We start from the raw sequence: 14,446 nt of genomic DNA, 5'->3' as shown, positions 1-14,446 counted from the left end.
CCAGCCGCCAAGCCCGCTGTCTGACTGCAGTCCCACCGTACCAAAATTAACATTTACTGCTCATCAGAGCAATGGTCATCAAAACTAGTCGACAGAAGGGCTGCGCACATTTGCCAACTACTCTCCCTAGCGCAATTCATCTGTCTTCATGAATTAAATGAAGAATCGCGATTTTAAAAGCTGTTCTGAAACTAGAGCATCTTTAAAAGACAAAACTCGGCTCATTATGACACGCTTTATGTAGATACCTCACAGATACAAGCCCATAGCTACACATGGGCTCAGCAGCCGCACACGCAGAGACAGATTCCTGACAGAATCTGGGAGGATGCCCCAGCGCACAGCAGGGCACCTGTGCACGACTGCAGGTGACACCTGTGCACGACTTGTCACCGAGCTGCTCCTTTCACACCCAGAAGTTTCACTCCTTCAAAACCACAACAAAGGACTTCAAAAGCAACAGTATCCCGAAGCAGAGGTCCTAAGGGACCCTCATAAGGCTGCCTCTGCACATTACAAAATACTCCACGAAGAAAAGAGTGAGATAAATCTTAAAAAGAGGCTTCAGGAAAGCAGGAGCAAAGCCAAAGGGAACTGCACTTTCCTGTAGGACTCAGCTGCCTCCCAAAAGGGCAGCGAGCGCACACAACTACTTACTCTTTCTCTTGAAAAATTTCATGAGAGATTTAAGCTTTGTGTTGATGAAAACCACCATGTTCAAGGTGTTGAATTGCGATCCTGGAGTTTAAATCTCAGAAATCCCAGGAGCTGCAGAAAGGTGACTGTTTTCCAGACTGAGCCTGTTCAAACTGCACGCCAGACTTCTCTTCTCCCGGCTTTCCCCCTCCGCCTTTCTCTCCTGAAATCACAACTTTAAATCTGTCTAGATCTTCCTGACGCACGAAACCATTTACAATTCTTTAGCCTGAATTTATCCTCCTCACTTGTGACCTTGTGCGCTGAAAACAGCCAGTTTCAACATGCGAAACAGGAGGAAGAGGAGGAAAAAAAAAAGTTAATTGTTATTCACGTTTGCACAGGAGCAGAAATCGGGCGTCCTTGCTACCCATGCGTTTACTCAGTTGTTCCTCTCATCCTCTCCTCCGCTCTCCAAGTTTGGCTGCTCCATAAAGTCCGAGTTCGCAGGTGATTTCTCTCCTTCCCGCCGCGCTAGCCGGCTCTGCCGGCGGAGCAGAGGGAGATGCCGGCACCTTCCCTCCCCGCCCTTTGCACCTCCCCGGTGCCCGCCGCGGGCGGGGGGGCGGCGGGCAGGCAGCCCCCGCGCCCCGCCGGCTGCCGCCCCCAGCCGCTGCCCCGCAGCCTCCTTGCAGTTGCAAATGAGAGTTGCATTTTCGTGCAAATCAGGATGCCCTGCTTTCCCACCGCTCCCATCCTTCCCCCTTCCCCCCCGCCCCCCGCCGGTTGTTGGTTTGGTTTTTTTTTTACCCTCTCGCTCCCACTTTACTAAGGACCCAAGAGCTGCGGTTTAGCTGGCTGTAACATGCAGTCTCCCCTCGGCATTGCCTACCCTTCCAGATCCACTGCTCTCCCCGTAGTCATTGCCACTGCCTGGGACATCAGCCCACTAATTTTACATATTGAATTTCATTCAGTAACGCTCCTGATTTATTCTTATTAGCGTCATCTCAGACCAGATACACAGACAACAAAATCGAGTTATTTCTGGCTAATAGAGAACCTGTTATTCATCAAATGAAACTTGTGCACAGAGATGAAATAGCCCAGCTTTTTTAGATGCGCATTATATACTCATGCCTTAAAAAAAAAAAAAAAGTATCTGTACAGAGGTCCACAGCCATCCTTCCTAGGAATGAACTGCTATTTTGCAGAAGTTAAAGAGAAAATGCTAAGCACCAAATCAATGTGCTCAGCAGGGCATGCCCTTCGCACAATGTTCAGGCTCAAGAAGCAAGCCCTCCCTCACAAAGCAAGCTTAGGAAACACCCTCGGGTTAACAATGAGAAGGATTTTTTTCCTCAGGAAAAAGAAAAATGCCAGCAGCAGGGGGCTCAGACTGACCCCAAAGCTGCAGCAGGATCTGGCCTCTGGAGTGCAGCATGTAAAAAGCAGATGCTCCACAGGAACTTCACTCCCAAGTTTCACCAAATGGCCAAGACTTGGCACCGTGCAGAACAGACCATAAACAAAGTGCCTCCACCATTGTCTGAACACACCATTATCAGGATTTTATCAGGATTTTCCAAACACAGAGATTTTACAATTACAACACAGGTTTGACACCAGAACTGCCATTAGCAGCCAGTCTCTCCAGCAGCTGCTGGTCCAAGAGACATTTTGACTGGCTCACATCTGCCAAGAGGACAGAAGACCATGCTGCCGCCGTGGCAGCAATGGCGGGGAAGGTACCTCTGCTTTTGCATTGATTTCCATCAAGCATCTTACACAAAAAATGACCCTGGCATCAAACTCTGATAACAAGATGACTATTTAGTGTTGCTTTTTTAAAAATCACATACCCAATAATACCCCTGTTAGGAATTTGCCATCACCCATACATCGTTAAACCACTTTAAATGCACACTTGCTGGACACTCTCTGGAGGTGAGTGCAGAATGGCCTCCATTTCTAACTCCAGCAGTGTTGCCATCCAAGAGCAAACCCAAAAGGTGCTAAATTCCTTTTTTAATGTGGTGGTGATCTTTTTTAGGATGTAGGAAGTGCCTCTATAAGTGGGAGGGGAGCTACCATGCATTTGCACAAGGGAAGGTGGCAGTTTCAAGCTAGCACGTTAGGGAGACTGGGCTACTGGAAGCGAAACAGATTCTCCCTGTGGTCTTTACGGCACCTCACAGAGGCTTACAAGCCCTGGGAAGGAAGACTTTGTTCCCTTTTTACGGTCAGGCCACGTGCATCAACCTGATCCTGGGTACTTTGGACGGCTCAGGGAGCCCTTCCCCATTTCACACTGGGCTGCGACGGCGCCAGGTCCAGTGCTGCTCTTTGTTATTGGATCCTCAACCCACCCTGAAGCATTTCTCCTGCCTGAGAACAAGTGCTTGGCCGCTGTCCTCAAGCCCTGATCTCCAGTAAGGAGGCAGCTATTCAAACGCAGTAACAAACAATGCATAAGATGACGTCTGCCTTTCATCCTCATCCCCCTTTGCTTCCACCTTCCCTCAGGTCATGCTGATAAAGAGGTCAAACATCAAAAATGGCTATCATGAGGGGATACCCCAAAGGAAACGCCAGTTGGCTACTTGTATCTGCATCTCTCAGAGTCTGCACTAGGTCAACAATGACCAAAACCTCTTCCCCACTTCAAACCCACGGGCTTCCAAGAAATTCAGCATGTTGTCTCAATACAGCTTTTTTAAAACACTTTTCCTGTCACAAGAAACCGTCACCGCAATTGGCTTCTAATGGCACTTCTCTTAGACCTGAAAGCATGAAGTAAGTGTGCTTCTCCACAGCCTGCCTCTCTGCACTGAGAAGAGAAGGAAAAGATGGGACACTGAGAAAACTTATATTGTAGTCACTATGCAAACAGATAAAGGACTTTAGCCTCCAATGTTGCCAAGCCCGCAGACAAACCCACACCCCCCCCCCAAAACAGCAACAAAAAACCCACCTAAAATTACCTTGAGAGAAAAAAATGTAGAAGTTTGTTAAAGCTGGATAAACCCAGCATGAACAGTAGGTGTGCACACACTGTAGTATCAGTTCTTTAAAAGCAAATGACTCACAGACAGGTAGCAGACTGGGGAGACCTTGCTCTGTGGCACACATCCTACTTCACCTTGGACAAGTTAATATTAACCCACCGCCTCAGCTGCCACATCCTTACAAGCAGGGATCACACTCACTTGCCACCACACAAGGATACTATCACAAGGAATACAGAAAATACAGAGAAGATTTTCAGCAAATGCCAATTCTCACTTCATACAGGATGGGATTGTTAACTTAAGTTACAAAGTTTGCCCCAGAAGAAACTCCTTAACAAACAAGAGACTGAAGCAAACAGAATGAGAGGCACAAGATGCAGTGCCAAACAGCACGCTCAAAATCATGAATGTGTAACACACTCATTAGCAAAACTGTGTCTTTTTTTAGTTCACATTATAATAGATTTTAATCCCTGGGTGGTTAAACTGATTTTACTTTCTAGTGGAGGCCATGTACACGCAGAAGAGAAGTGAACACAAGAGGCTGCTTGAGCATGGCAAGCCTGAAACACTGCAGCCATTCCTTCACTCCCCTTCCTGCTCTCTCTCCTCTTTAGAGGGGCTTTACAGCTGACCTGCTCTGCGACAGCCATCTGGGACAGCCACCCTCCACATTCACAGCAACATAAAGCATCGGCACCTGTGAAACAATCTGGAAATATTCCGCTTCCATGGAAATATTTCAAGCCAGCCCCTGGGGTAGAGGGCCTTTCCTGTCCAGCCCCCCCCCATTCACAACCCAATGCCCCGAACCTTGCACTAGTGCACAAGATCCACTGAAGAAGTTGAGGCTTTATAAAAAGGCAAATGTTGAAGGGGGACATAGTTGGGTTGTTGGTAACCACAGCCAGAGCAGCTGCCCGGCGGCAGCTATCCATCAGGGACACTAACAAATTGGTGAGAATCAACTGTTCTCCTTCCTACTGCCACTCATCAGCCTATGCACCCATGCAGTATGAAATTTAGGAAGTACTAAGTTTAAAAAAAACCCAAATAAAGCACAAGAATAGTTCAAGCAACCCATTCCTGCTCCCTCCCACAAATCAAGACAAATTTTACACCTTATTTTCATGAAGGAGAGGTAAACCCAACACACGTATCAAGTTCACAAGAGGAATGATGCATCAAACTACTAGCACATATCATCATCTCAAAACCTAAACTTTCAGTTGTAAGCCATAGCAACTTTATGCAGACAATGGAAAAATCCTCCATTAAACAACTGTATAGCATTGATGGCATTTTAAGAGGAAAGAAAAAGTAAAACCATACAACTGAGTTGGGAACTGCGCGGTGAGAGCTCTTCCAGTGAGTCTCTGTTCCAATAAGCAAAAGGGAAAGTAGAAACGTTGGCAAGCAGATGTACTCAAAACAATTAAATTGATGCCTTTGCTTTTACGGACACATCAGTCACTCGTTCGAAGTAAGTTTCCACTGTGCCACCCTCCAGCAGCTCGTGTGGGGACAGATGCACGGGGAAGAAGCTGTTGAAGGGCAGTTGTTTCCAGCACGTCTGCAAGGATGGGTCCGTGTAGGGTGTGCTTGGGACTGCTCCCTGCCAACCCCGTCCGCCCCCTCCGAGCAGCTGCGGTGTCTGGAGGGGAGCGGCGATGGGACTGACCCCCAAGCACCCCCTCCCCAGGCTGCGCGGAGGCACCCAGGCGTCTGCAGGGCAAGCCTGAACCCAAGGCGGGTTATAAACCCCTTCCCGCAGGTCACGAGGCTCCTGCCTGGCTCAGACCAACACCACCCGGCCTTGAAGGCTGCACCTTTACTTCTAGGCGAGACTTCCGTCATTAAGAAACAGCAAGCACCTGAGATAAGAAACACCAAATGTCTCAAGTGTTTTCAAAACTCGTGCCCGAGATTTATGCCTGTTCTGGCCACCACCGCCTGTGCCATCAACCACTTGCTGGTGTTTAAATGGAGTCGAAGCCAGCCCTGCACACCACAGGAGTCAATCGTTTGTGGTCAGAAGGAGTTTCTCCCTCCCGTAGAGCCAGTCCCGGCCGGCCCTCTCCAGGCATCTTCCAGGAGGACAAAAGTGCTCCCTCCACAAAGGCAGTCCCGGGCCGCACCGCATTCAGCTGCCCTCCTGTCTCCAGCTCAGCTCGCTCACAATGGCCTCTTTCAAGGCAACCTCTGCCTTGGTGAAGCACGATACTTCCCTGGCTACCGAGAAATTACAGTTCATTAAACCTGGGATCAGGAGGAAGAGGAGGAGGAGAATGCACGGGGGAGAGGAACAAAGGAGGAAAAGTACTTTATCCCAAAGCCACCCCAACAAAAAGCCAAGAAGGACCTGTGCCCCAGCGAACTGGCAGGGGAGCCGGGCACTGAGCCCATCTCTGCACGGGCAGTTTAGGAAGCAGGTATTATTTTAAAGAGGGTACCCCGGCAGCTTCCTCCCTTATTCATGCTCGTAAGGGATTATGGCTGCAGGCTCTGGGAAGGGGGCAGGGGGAAGAGGGAGGAAGATGAGAAGGAGAAGCAGCACAACCTAAGCCAGAGAGGACAGAAAAGCAGCAGACTGATTGATCTGATGATCCTATTTAGGTCACAGCACAATAAAGCTAATTCATTCCTTTGACAATTCAAAACATCTTTCCACAGGATCCTCTATCATGCAAACACATCACCAGAGAGAAAAGGGAGCATTTGGGCAGGGCTGCCTGCAGACAAAGCAGCAGTTTCTTCTGGTTAGAGCATCTCCCCACACACTGTAACTGCAGGCAGGAGAACAGAAAACATTTAGTGAATGTGCAATTCTGTTTCATGGTTTTGTTTTAAATTGCCGGGCACAATCCTTTTTTTCTTTGGCCATTCCTGAACCCCAGCTAAGGCAATGTCAGCTCCCAGAAGAGTACTTTTCTCTCTCCCTAGGAAGACCCTTTTAAAATGCCACCAGGAAATATTCTCAATTTAAATTCCAAAACCACCTCAATGCTCTTACACTACAGCTTATCCTGAAGAACTGATCAAAAATGGCTGCAGCAAGTAAGTTAGTCTGCAAAATCTTGACTCTTATTTGCCCTAATAATGCACCATAGAGAAGATGCTTCTCTTCTGAATTAGTGATGGAAAAAATACCAGGCAGACAAGTTTGCATAAGTCTTCTCATCGATTCACCCTGTAGAGTGAAACCAACAAAACCAGACAGCAAAAATGCCATTTCTGAACTTGTGTCCCAGACCATCTCCCTGTTCAGCCTGTAATTCCATCTTTGGCAGCTGTGCACTTGTGGATCCACACTAATATCCAACAGACATATTCAACTAATCTCAGTCTGCATTCTCCTTATGGGCATCCTGAAGGGGACATGCTCCCCACTCATTTCACTTATTTAAAGGTCACAGAAAGAATTCTTGTAGCCTGTCTTTGTCCCCCCACCCAACATTGCTCTTTGGCATACTTTTATTTATATATGGATTATCCTGATATAAGGAGTTGCCAGACTCTTCTTTTCTTCTTCTTTCTGCTGACTCTTAATAAACTCAGGGTGAGTCTCATTTAAGCTTGGAGACACCCTCTCTTAAAATTAGGCCAGTACATCCTCTAGTTTCCCAAGAACTTTGCAATCTATAAATGAAAAAAATTAAGCTCCTTACAAAATACCAACTTTCATATGATCATATAACTGCTCATGCCAAAATTAAGCACCAAGTTCTCGCTTACTGTCTCACACAGCAACTTGAAAAAAAAGTTTCATTTCTTAGTTAGAAACTTTAAAAAACTTCACCTGAAAATGTTATCTGCAGAACACAACAGTAAAATGATAAGTAAAAGCTAAGGTTCACAAATAATAAACGGATTTCAGCAGTTGTGACATTTGGTATTGTCCCTAAAGCCCTAAGATTTTTGACAAAATCTGAAAACCTGGTTATGTTCTAATTAAATAATGGCACAACCTGCCCTGAAAAACAATATTCTCTAAACTAAAGTAAGACATCGAGTCCATATGAACAGTCACCAAATAATTATGTTGCTGCAGGATTCAGCAACCTGTTTTAAGCTCCTAAGGAAACAACTGAACCAACATCTCTACCACAGCACCTCCAGAGAACGTCTTTGGCTGGCCATGGGCATGTGGATCAAATACCAATAGCTTTTGAAAACAAATTGTAAGATGATATTTGTGTGGTCAGCATCTTCTTATTAGAAGTTCCCAATAAAGCCAAATGAAAGGATAGCCTCCTAAATTCATACTGCTAATCAGTTGAACTTTCAAAATCTATAATGTGGATAACCAACTCAAAATTTTATTACCACCTGTTTGATTAAAAGCTTCAGAGATGCAAACATCCTTGTTATTAATCATATGCAATCTAGCAGCCCATACCTCACAACATGCCATGGTCAGTCAACATTAACAGATGAATAGTTGTGTTTCTTTGGATTGCTAGCAAAATGCATCTAACAGTTTAAATGATGCTACTGTGAAAAAGGTGCTTTGCCGCCAAATGTCTTTAGAAAGCTCTAGTGAGCACACCATCTAACACAATTTTTAATATCGTGGCAATGGTTTCAATAAGTAAGTATGTGGGGGCATTAAGCAAACAACAAGGAATTACCAGGTGCTTCATCAAAAGGTAAGCCACAAAAAGATTAAAAAATGGAGATTCTCTCCCCTCCCACGTTCAGTCTGCCATTTCTGCCTCCATTTCCCACCAGAAAGGGAAAGGAGTGGATCCTTACTTTTTTCTACAGGATCCCTACTGCAGATACCTACACTTTTTTGTATTTTGGAAAAACTAGTTATTCCCTGCTATGGCTGGAGAACTTCAGAAAACTGAACAAACAATAAAGTTGTAACATGACAAGGGGTTTAACATACACCATTTAAAATGAAAGATACCATTTTTAATTGCAAAAATGTCTCTTTTGGTATCCTTGGCTTCCCCACTTAGCACAAAATCTAAACTGCAGAAAAGTTTGTATTTTGTTGGAGGAATTGAAGTGTAAATTGGAAAAGTTGGAAGAGAAGTGTAAGTGTAAAACTTGAGATGGCTGATGCTAGTTTTAAAAATATTTCTTCAAGTACTTTCACTATTTGTATCTGAAAACCTTTGAAAGTGTGCAGCTGTGGCACCATCACCCCCACTTCAGCTCAGTATCCTGATCACCATAACCTGACATCATGTCTTCAGAGTTACTTGCTTCCAGTGGTGAACTCTCACTTGAAGTCAACTGAAACGCAAGTGTGCATCCACAATTCAGATCAACACCGCTTACACTACAACTATCAATACATTTTTGAAAGAGCTTCTAAACATATCATCCTGCCAACACAAGATTCACTGTGACTTGGAGATTTCCAACATTTGATTGGAGACTGGAGACACCACACAAACAAATACAGAGACAACTATGCAGAGCCTAAAAATAAATTTCTGTGCAGAAATACCACGGGTATTCCAGCCCAGACAATAAGCTTGCAAAAATCAACTGTCCTGCCCAGTTCGGTCATTCCTGAAACTTCCCAGTAGCTGTTACTAAGACAACAGCAAGAACAAGGCAAAGAAATATCAGTAGTTAACTACTACTAAGCAAACAACCCTGCCATCTCAAGACAGTTGATAAAACTACCGTGCATCCCAGCAGCTGCATTTTTAAACTATACACAACGATCCAAATTCAACTTTGGGTTACAGATTTGTCCAGAGGACTGTTAATTAACAGCTTGTGCTATTACAGAATTGGAATGGGACAACATTTTACATCGCAAGTTATTGAGAAAAGGGGATGAGCCCGATTTAAAAATAGTCTGGAAGAGTGAGGTGGGAAACCTCCTGCTGGCTCCAGGGCAGGGCTGACCCTGGAGCAGAAGATACAATTCCAATGTAAAGAAGGAGGTGGGAGATCAATAACATGGTCAATGTGAATAAAGTTTACACCCTCAGGAAAACCAGTCAATAAAACCACAGCTATATTTTCCCCAAATTATTTTGCAGTATGTAGTCCATGAAAAGGCTCTTCCTTTTTCCTGTCTCTATGGATAACAATACAAGCAGTTCTAGACTTTGGCACCCTTTAAGGACGCTGCAACGCAGCACTAAACAAACTTCAATTCCAGTCCACTTGAGTTAGACAGAAGCGTTCCCTAACAGGATCCCTGCTTTGCCACCATGCCAAGAATCCTCTAAGTTGGTGCACACCAAAGCTCAATTTACATTTTTGTTTTTAAACCATGGCTGGTTTGAAGAACATAGTTGAAACTACAGACATTAAAAATATCTGACACATCCTGCGACATCTAATATTCCGTACAAAGAATACACCCTGCTCCAGGAATGAAGAAATTAAAAAACTGTGTTCATATAGGCTCTGAAAATATTTCTTTTTATGTCAGGGCAATTAGCATCCTGCTCCTCTTCAGATTAATTAAACCTAACAGGACAAGGTTAGCATCACACATAGGAAAACACTTGCACTCACCTTCAGCTACTGGACATAAAAGAGTGTCTTTTTCTCTGATGCTATTAATTATTTAACCTAAAATTGCTACCACCATCTGCTTGGGGACCTGCTCACACCCACCAAACAGCAGCCCACTGTCCCTGGTCTAGCTGTGCCATCGCGTTTGTGGCAAACATCTGACAAACAAAAGGAGGGCCAGGCTGATTAAAAGTTGATGCTGAGAACAACCATCAGGGATCATTCAGTTAGGAGAGGTGCCAAACCCGCTTTGGAGATTCTACGCAGCTGCAAGTTTAATTAGGCCTCCCTAGAACAGATCATGAAACTGCAGAGAAATGGTTTTATAAACCTCTGTTGATGCTTTTGGGCAATGGCAAATGTGCTCCGCAGCCCTTGTGTGTAAAACTTCACTGTTCTTAAACTCCTTGTCAAAGCACCCAAAGTTCAGTGGACAAACAAATGACAGCACTGAACCTGAGGAGGAAAAGTTGTCCCATAGTCATCATGGCTCAGATCAGAAATCAGAGGGATGGGGGATGAGACCTTTGGGATGAGCAGCACGTGGCCACTGACCCCTCGCAGAGCGGGTAGCTGAGCACTCCCACGGAAAAGGCATCGCAGTTGGATAATTTGCCTTTCAACCACAGTATTTACAAGTTTTTTGCTCTTCTCCAGAAGCCTAGCCTCCAGTTATACCAGTTCATGCTCAGCTGATGGGGACAAGCCCTCGCTGGTAACCTAGACAGTCACCAGCATATTGAAAACCAGTTTCCAAACAAAAGCCAGGGGCTGCAGCCTAACAGCCACAAGCAGTGCTTTGGGGAATTCAGCCTTTAAATTAGTAATAACCAGGCCACAGCCTGCCTGTCTGTGCACTGAAGACACGGGAAGGCTGATTAAGTACCCTTCTGATGTGACTGGAGAAGTGGCATCATGGGGTTTCGCATTTATTCTCTTCCAATGACTCCAGGTCAAAACTGGTCAGCTCACAAGTCAGGCGCTGTTTCTGTTAACTGCTGTAATGGCAGGCACCGCTCGCAATCCGAAATTCAAGCTGTGTCTTTCCAGTCGTGCATCATCCCCATAATCCAGATCCCACTGCAGTGTATTACAGCACCAACTGAGATGTAATTGCGATGAACCACTTAAAGCATTTTTCTTATTAAAAAAAGGAAACAACCCCTCTGACCCAATTTCTGCTTAGGCATAGGAATGTCACCATTATTGTTTGACACTGCATATTCTTAGAATAGATCAGATCCAATCTACCTTTCAACTGCTTGCTAGTAATTTCTTAATTGTACAATCCTTGTGTCTCCTTTGGTGTTTTCCAATACAGTTTGAAAAATGTTTTTAGGGTGGGGTTTTTTTTGAACAATATGTTAATTAAAACAAAGGCTGCGCCCACCTCCCCCCTCTTTTTTTAAATAACCAATCTCTCCCAATCCTAGCTCTTCTGAGACATTTAGGAAATGCAAGCAAAATGCCATCTGTTGGCAGTGAGGTGGGACTAAGCCTTTAACGTTTAAATACTCACTTTAGAAAACCCAAGCAGGCAGAGTTAATTGACTGACAAGATTGAGTTATCTAAATCATTGCATATTCCAGGTCCAGTCCTGCGCTTCCTTTCACATAATTAGACATGTTTCTATTTGATCTGCCATTAACTCATCGCTTCCTTTTCAAGAAAGCAATGAGCTGCCCTTGAGTCCTCCTCCTACCAAACCTGCTGCCCCTTCATCAGCTTAAAAATTCCAGCATGGGGTTTTGCTCACCTTCCTGAAGAGGTGTGAACGGGAGGAGAGAGCAAATAAACTCAAGGTAGACCTTGGGTGGGTTTTTTTGTCTTGTTTCAGTGAGCTTCCTTTGCTTGTATCATATAATTTGTCCCTGCTGCGGGTGCCCGCCTGCAGGCCAGCGGCTGCCAGGAGGCAGGAGATGGCCACCCCGCAGTGCCACAGCCCCGCTGAAGAAGCTGCTCTACAGACCGTGATAATGTCAGTCCGGGGGTGACAGGAAAGAAGTCACTGTGTGCATACTCCTAACCTACACCTGCTGCCCGACAGCATCCGCTGAGAGCGGCTGCTGCCTTCACACAGCGCAAAAATGAAAAAGAGAAGTTGAGGGCAGCTCTCTAAAGTCTCACTTTCAGGAAGAGCATCATCCAACATCCTACAAGGTAACCTGATGCCAGATACATGCAGCAGCCAGTCCACTACCATTTGCTTTTTGCTGTAGGTATTTTATACCAGCTAACCCACCTGCATCAAGGTTTTTATTTTTCACTCTTAAGAAGCCCAGTTCTGCTCAAGACTTTCCACTGTTATCTAACAAGACTACATACTTGCAGCAAAATTGCATCAAGTGTAAAAATCAGCAAGTTTTGCACTCCTTTTGGCTCTTCCAGCCTTGCTCCCGTGGCAAGCGATTCCTGGCAGCGCGGGTGCATCCATCGGCACAGCAGGCAGACAAAGGCAGATGGCCACATGCCAGCTAGGCTGCCTTCAGCAAATTAGCAAACAAATTTAGTACCAACTTGCTAGTAACAGTAGTACTGTCACAAATACACAGTCATCATGCAAGGCACAGTCCTTTCTACTCAAATCCCCCTCACTTAAATACAATAATGTAGCATGGGGAAAAAAAGTACAATCTCCTTCTAAAAATTGGATCACATCAGCAAGCTCCAGGCACCCTATCATTCTGAGATTTGTCCTCTGAAGATACCACTCTGCCAGTTCATTTTCTCTTTTCCACCACTAAGTAGCCTTCACTCCACTCCACTCCACTATCTCCCATATGGTTAACATGAAAGTGGCAATTAATATGCAATTAATAAAATGGTGCGATCAACTGCTTTTGTTCACAGCAGCAGCTGGTCTGCATGTTAGAGCGTAATTAGACAAATTAAGACGTACCGCTTTTGTTTGCGGAGGAACTGACAGCATCGCTTATGCTTAAATGTCACTAAGCCTATTGGCATTTGGGATTATTTTAAACATGTCTTTTTTATTAACACTACAAGGTATAAATAAGCCAGATTTATATGCTGCTAGCTGCAATGCCAGCAAAGTGCAAGTCTGCTTTACCTCCAAGACGTTTGTACAAGCCAACCGGGAGTTAAGAAGTGATGTATTTCAGAGAATGAGCATGTGTTTACTTAAAGTATCACAGCCTTAGTACAGAGCAAGTGGCTGTGGATGGGGGACAAAAGCAGAGTTGATGTGTAACTGTGTCCAAGCAGAGGTTCGAAAATCTTGAGGATCAAGCAGCACACACATTTTTGAATGATTTGTCATCAGATTAGGGCAGGGAAACAATAGAGGGCTAAAAATCTGTTGTAATCTATCAGACTTTTAATACCATTACCTTTAAAAGGTGTTACTTTGGCCTATGCAGGAGCAATACAGAGGAAAAGTGGTTTCAGGGACAGTCCTCAGCTCTTTGGGAGCTGAGAGCAGAAGCAAAACCCCCACGCCCTGGCAGGGCAGGGGGCCAGGGACCACAGCACCAGCTCCGAGCACCAGCAAACCTGCACAACCCAGATCCCCCAGCAGGCAGAGGCACTGGGGTGGGCGGCAGCGATGCTCTGCCAGCCTGGTCCCCCCAGGCCTCGCCACAGGAGCTGCCACCCAGAAGCCAGACCCCTTTGCCTGTCCAGGGTCCCCCAGTGGGAGCCCATGTCCCCTGCGGAGGCTGTGCACCCTTTTCTGGTTGTCCCTCACCGGTGGTATGCTGCACAGCCCACATTGCTCCCTCTCAGCACAACACAGAGGTCATCATATCCACCACGTAAATGGCAATACACTGCTTTAATCATCGCATTACCACCTACCACGGGCTCTGCAAAAGCAGCACTGCAGGTTACCTACATTCAGATTGGGGCAGCACGTGCCATACACAAAGCATCAAACATGATACTTGATAAATCAAAGTATTTGCAAGGCAACACACCATCACACTTTTCCAAGGTGTCATCATTGAAGCTTCTGGCTTCCCAACAGTGTGAGAAAAAACAAGGGAAAGGACACCGTGCGAGGAGCAGTTGGCACAGGAAAAATAAGGGAGTGGTAAGGAAGCCTTTGAAGATTTTCACATCTAGTAGCGGTTAACAAGAAAAGACAAGTAACCAGGAGGATTTCTTCTGCAGGAGCACTGCAAACGTGCCAAATGCCACAGAAGCGCTCTACCACCATAACCTAGCATGCACAGGCACACAACCTGACTTAGGAGATGGGTGGAAGTCACCGATCTGCAGAGTCCTCGAAAATGGACTCATATCATCCCTTCTGGAGTATCTGCCTTGTTAACGGGAGAATTTG

General features: G+C 45.5%; 1 protein-coding gene across 16 annotated transcripts in view; it reads right to left on the bottom strand.

The window, feature by feature from the left end:
• NHSL1 (NHS like 1) overlaps positions 1–14,446 on the bottom strand; it is a 184,808-nt gene that overhangs the window by 50,894 nt on the left and 119,468 nt on the right. Inside the window, exon 1 of one of the 16 annotated variants that reach the window (XM_030022027.2) lies at positions 658–1,152. The exons of 14 other annotated variants lie outside the window; for them this stretch is intronic. In XM_030022027.2, coding sequence (XP_029877887.1) covers positions 658–715 — 58 coding nt within the window. In that variant the 5' untranslated portion in view covers positions 716–1,152. Of the gene's footprint in view, positions 1–657; positions 1,153–14,446 lie in introns of those variants that run through there. One more of the 16 variants, XM_030022031.2, reaches the window with a different exon arrangement.

Source organism: Aquila chrysaetos, chromosome 8, assembly GCF_900496995.4.
Source record: "Aquila chrysaetos chrysaetos chromosome 8, bAquChr1.4, whole genome shotgun sequence".
Lineage (NCBI taxonomy): Eukaryota > Metazoa > Chordata > Aves > Accipitriformes > Accipitridae > Aquila > Aquila chrysaetos.
This window is presented reverse-complemented; position numbering and strand designations above follow the sequence as displayed.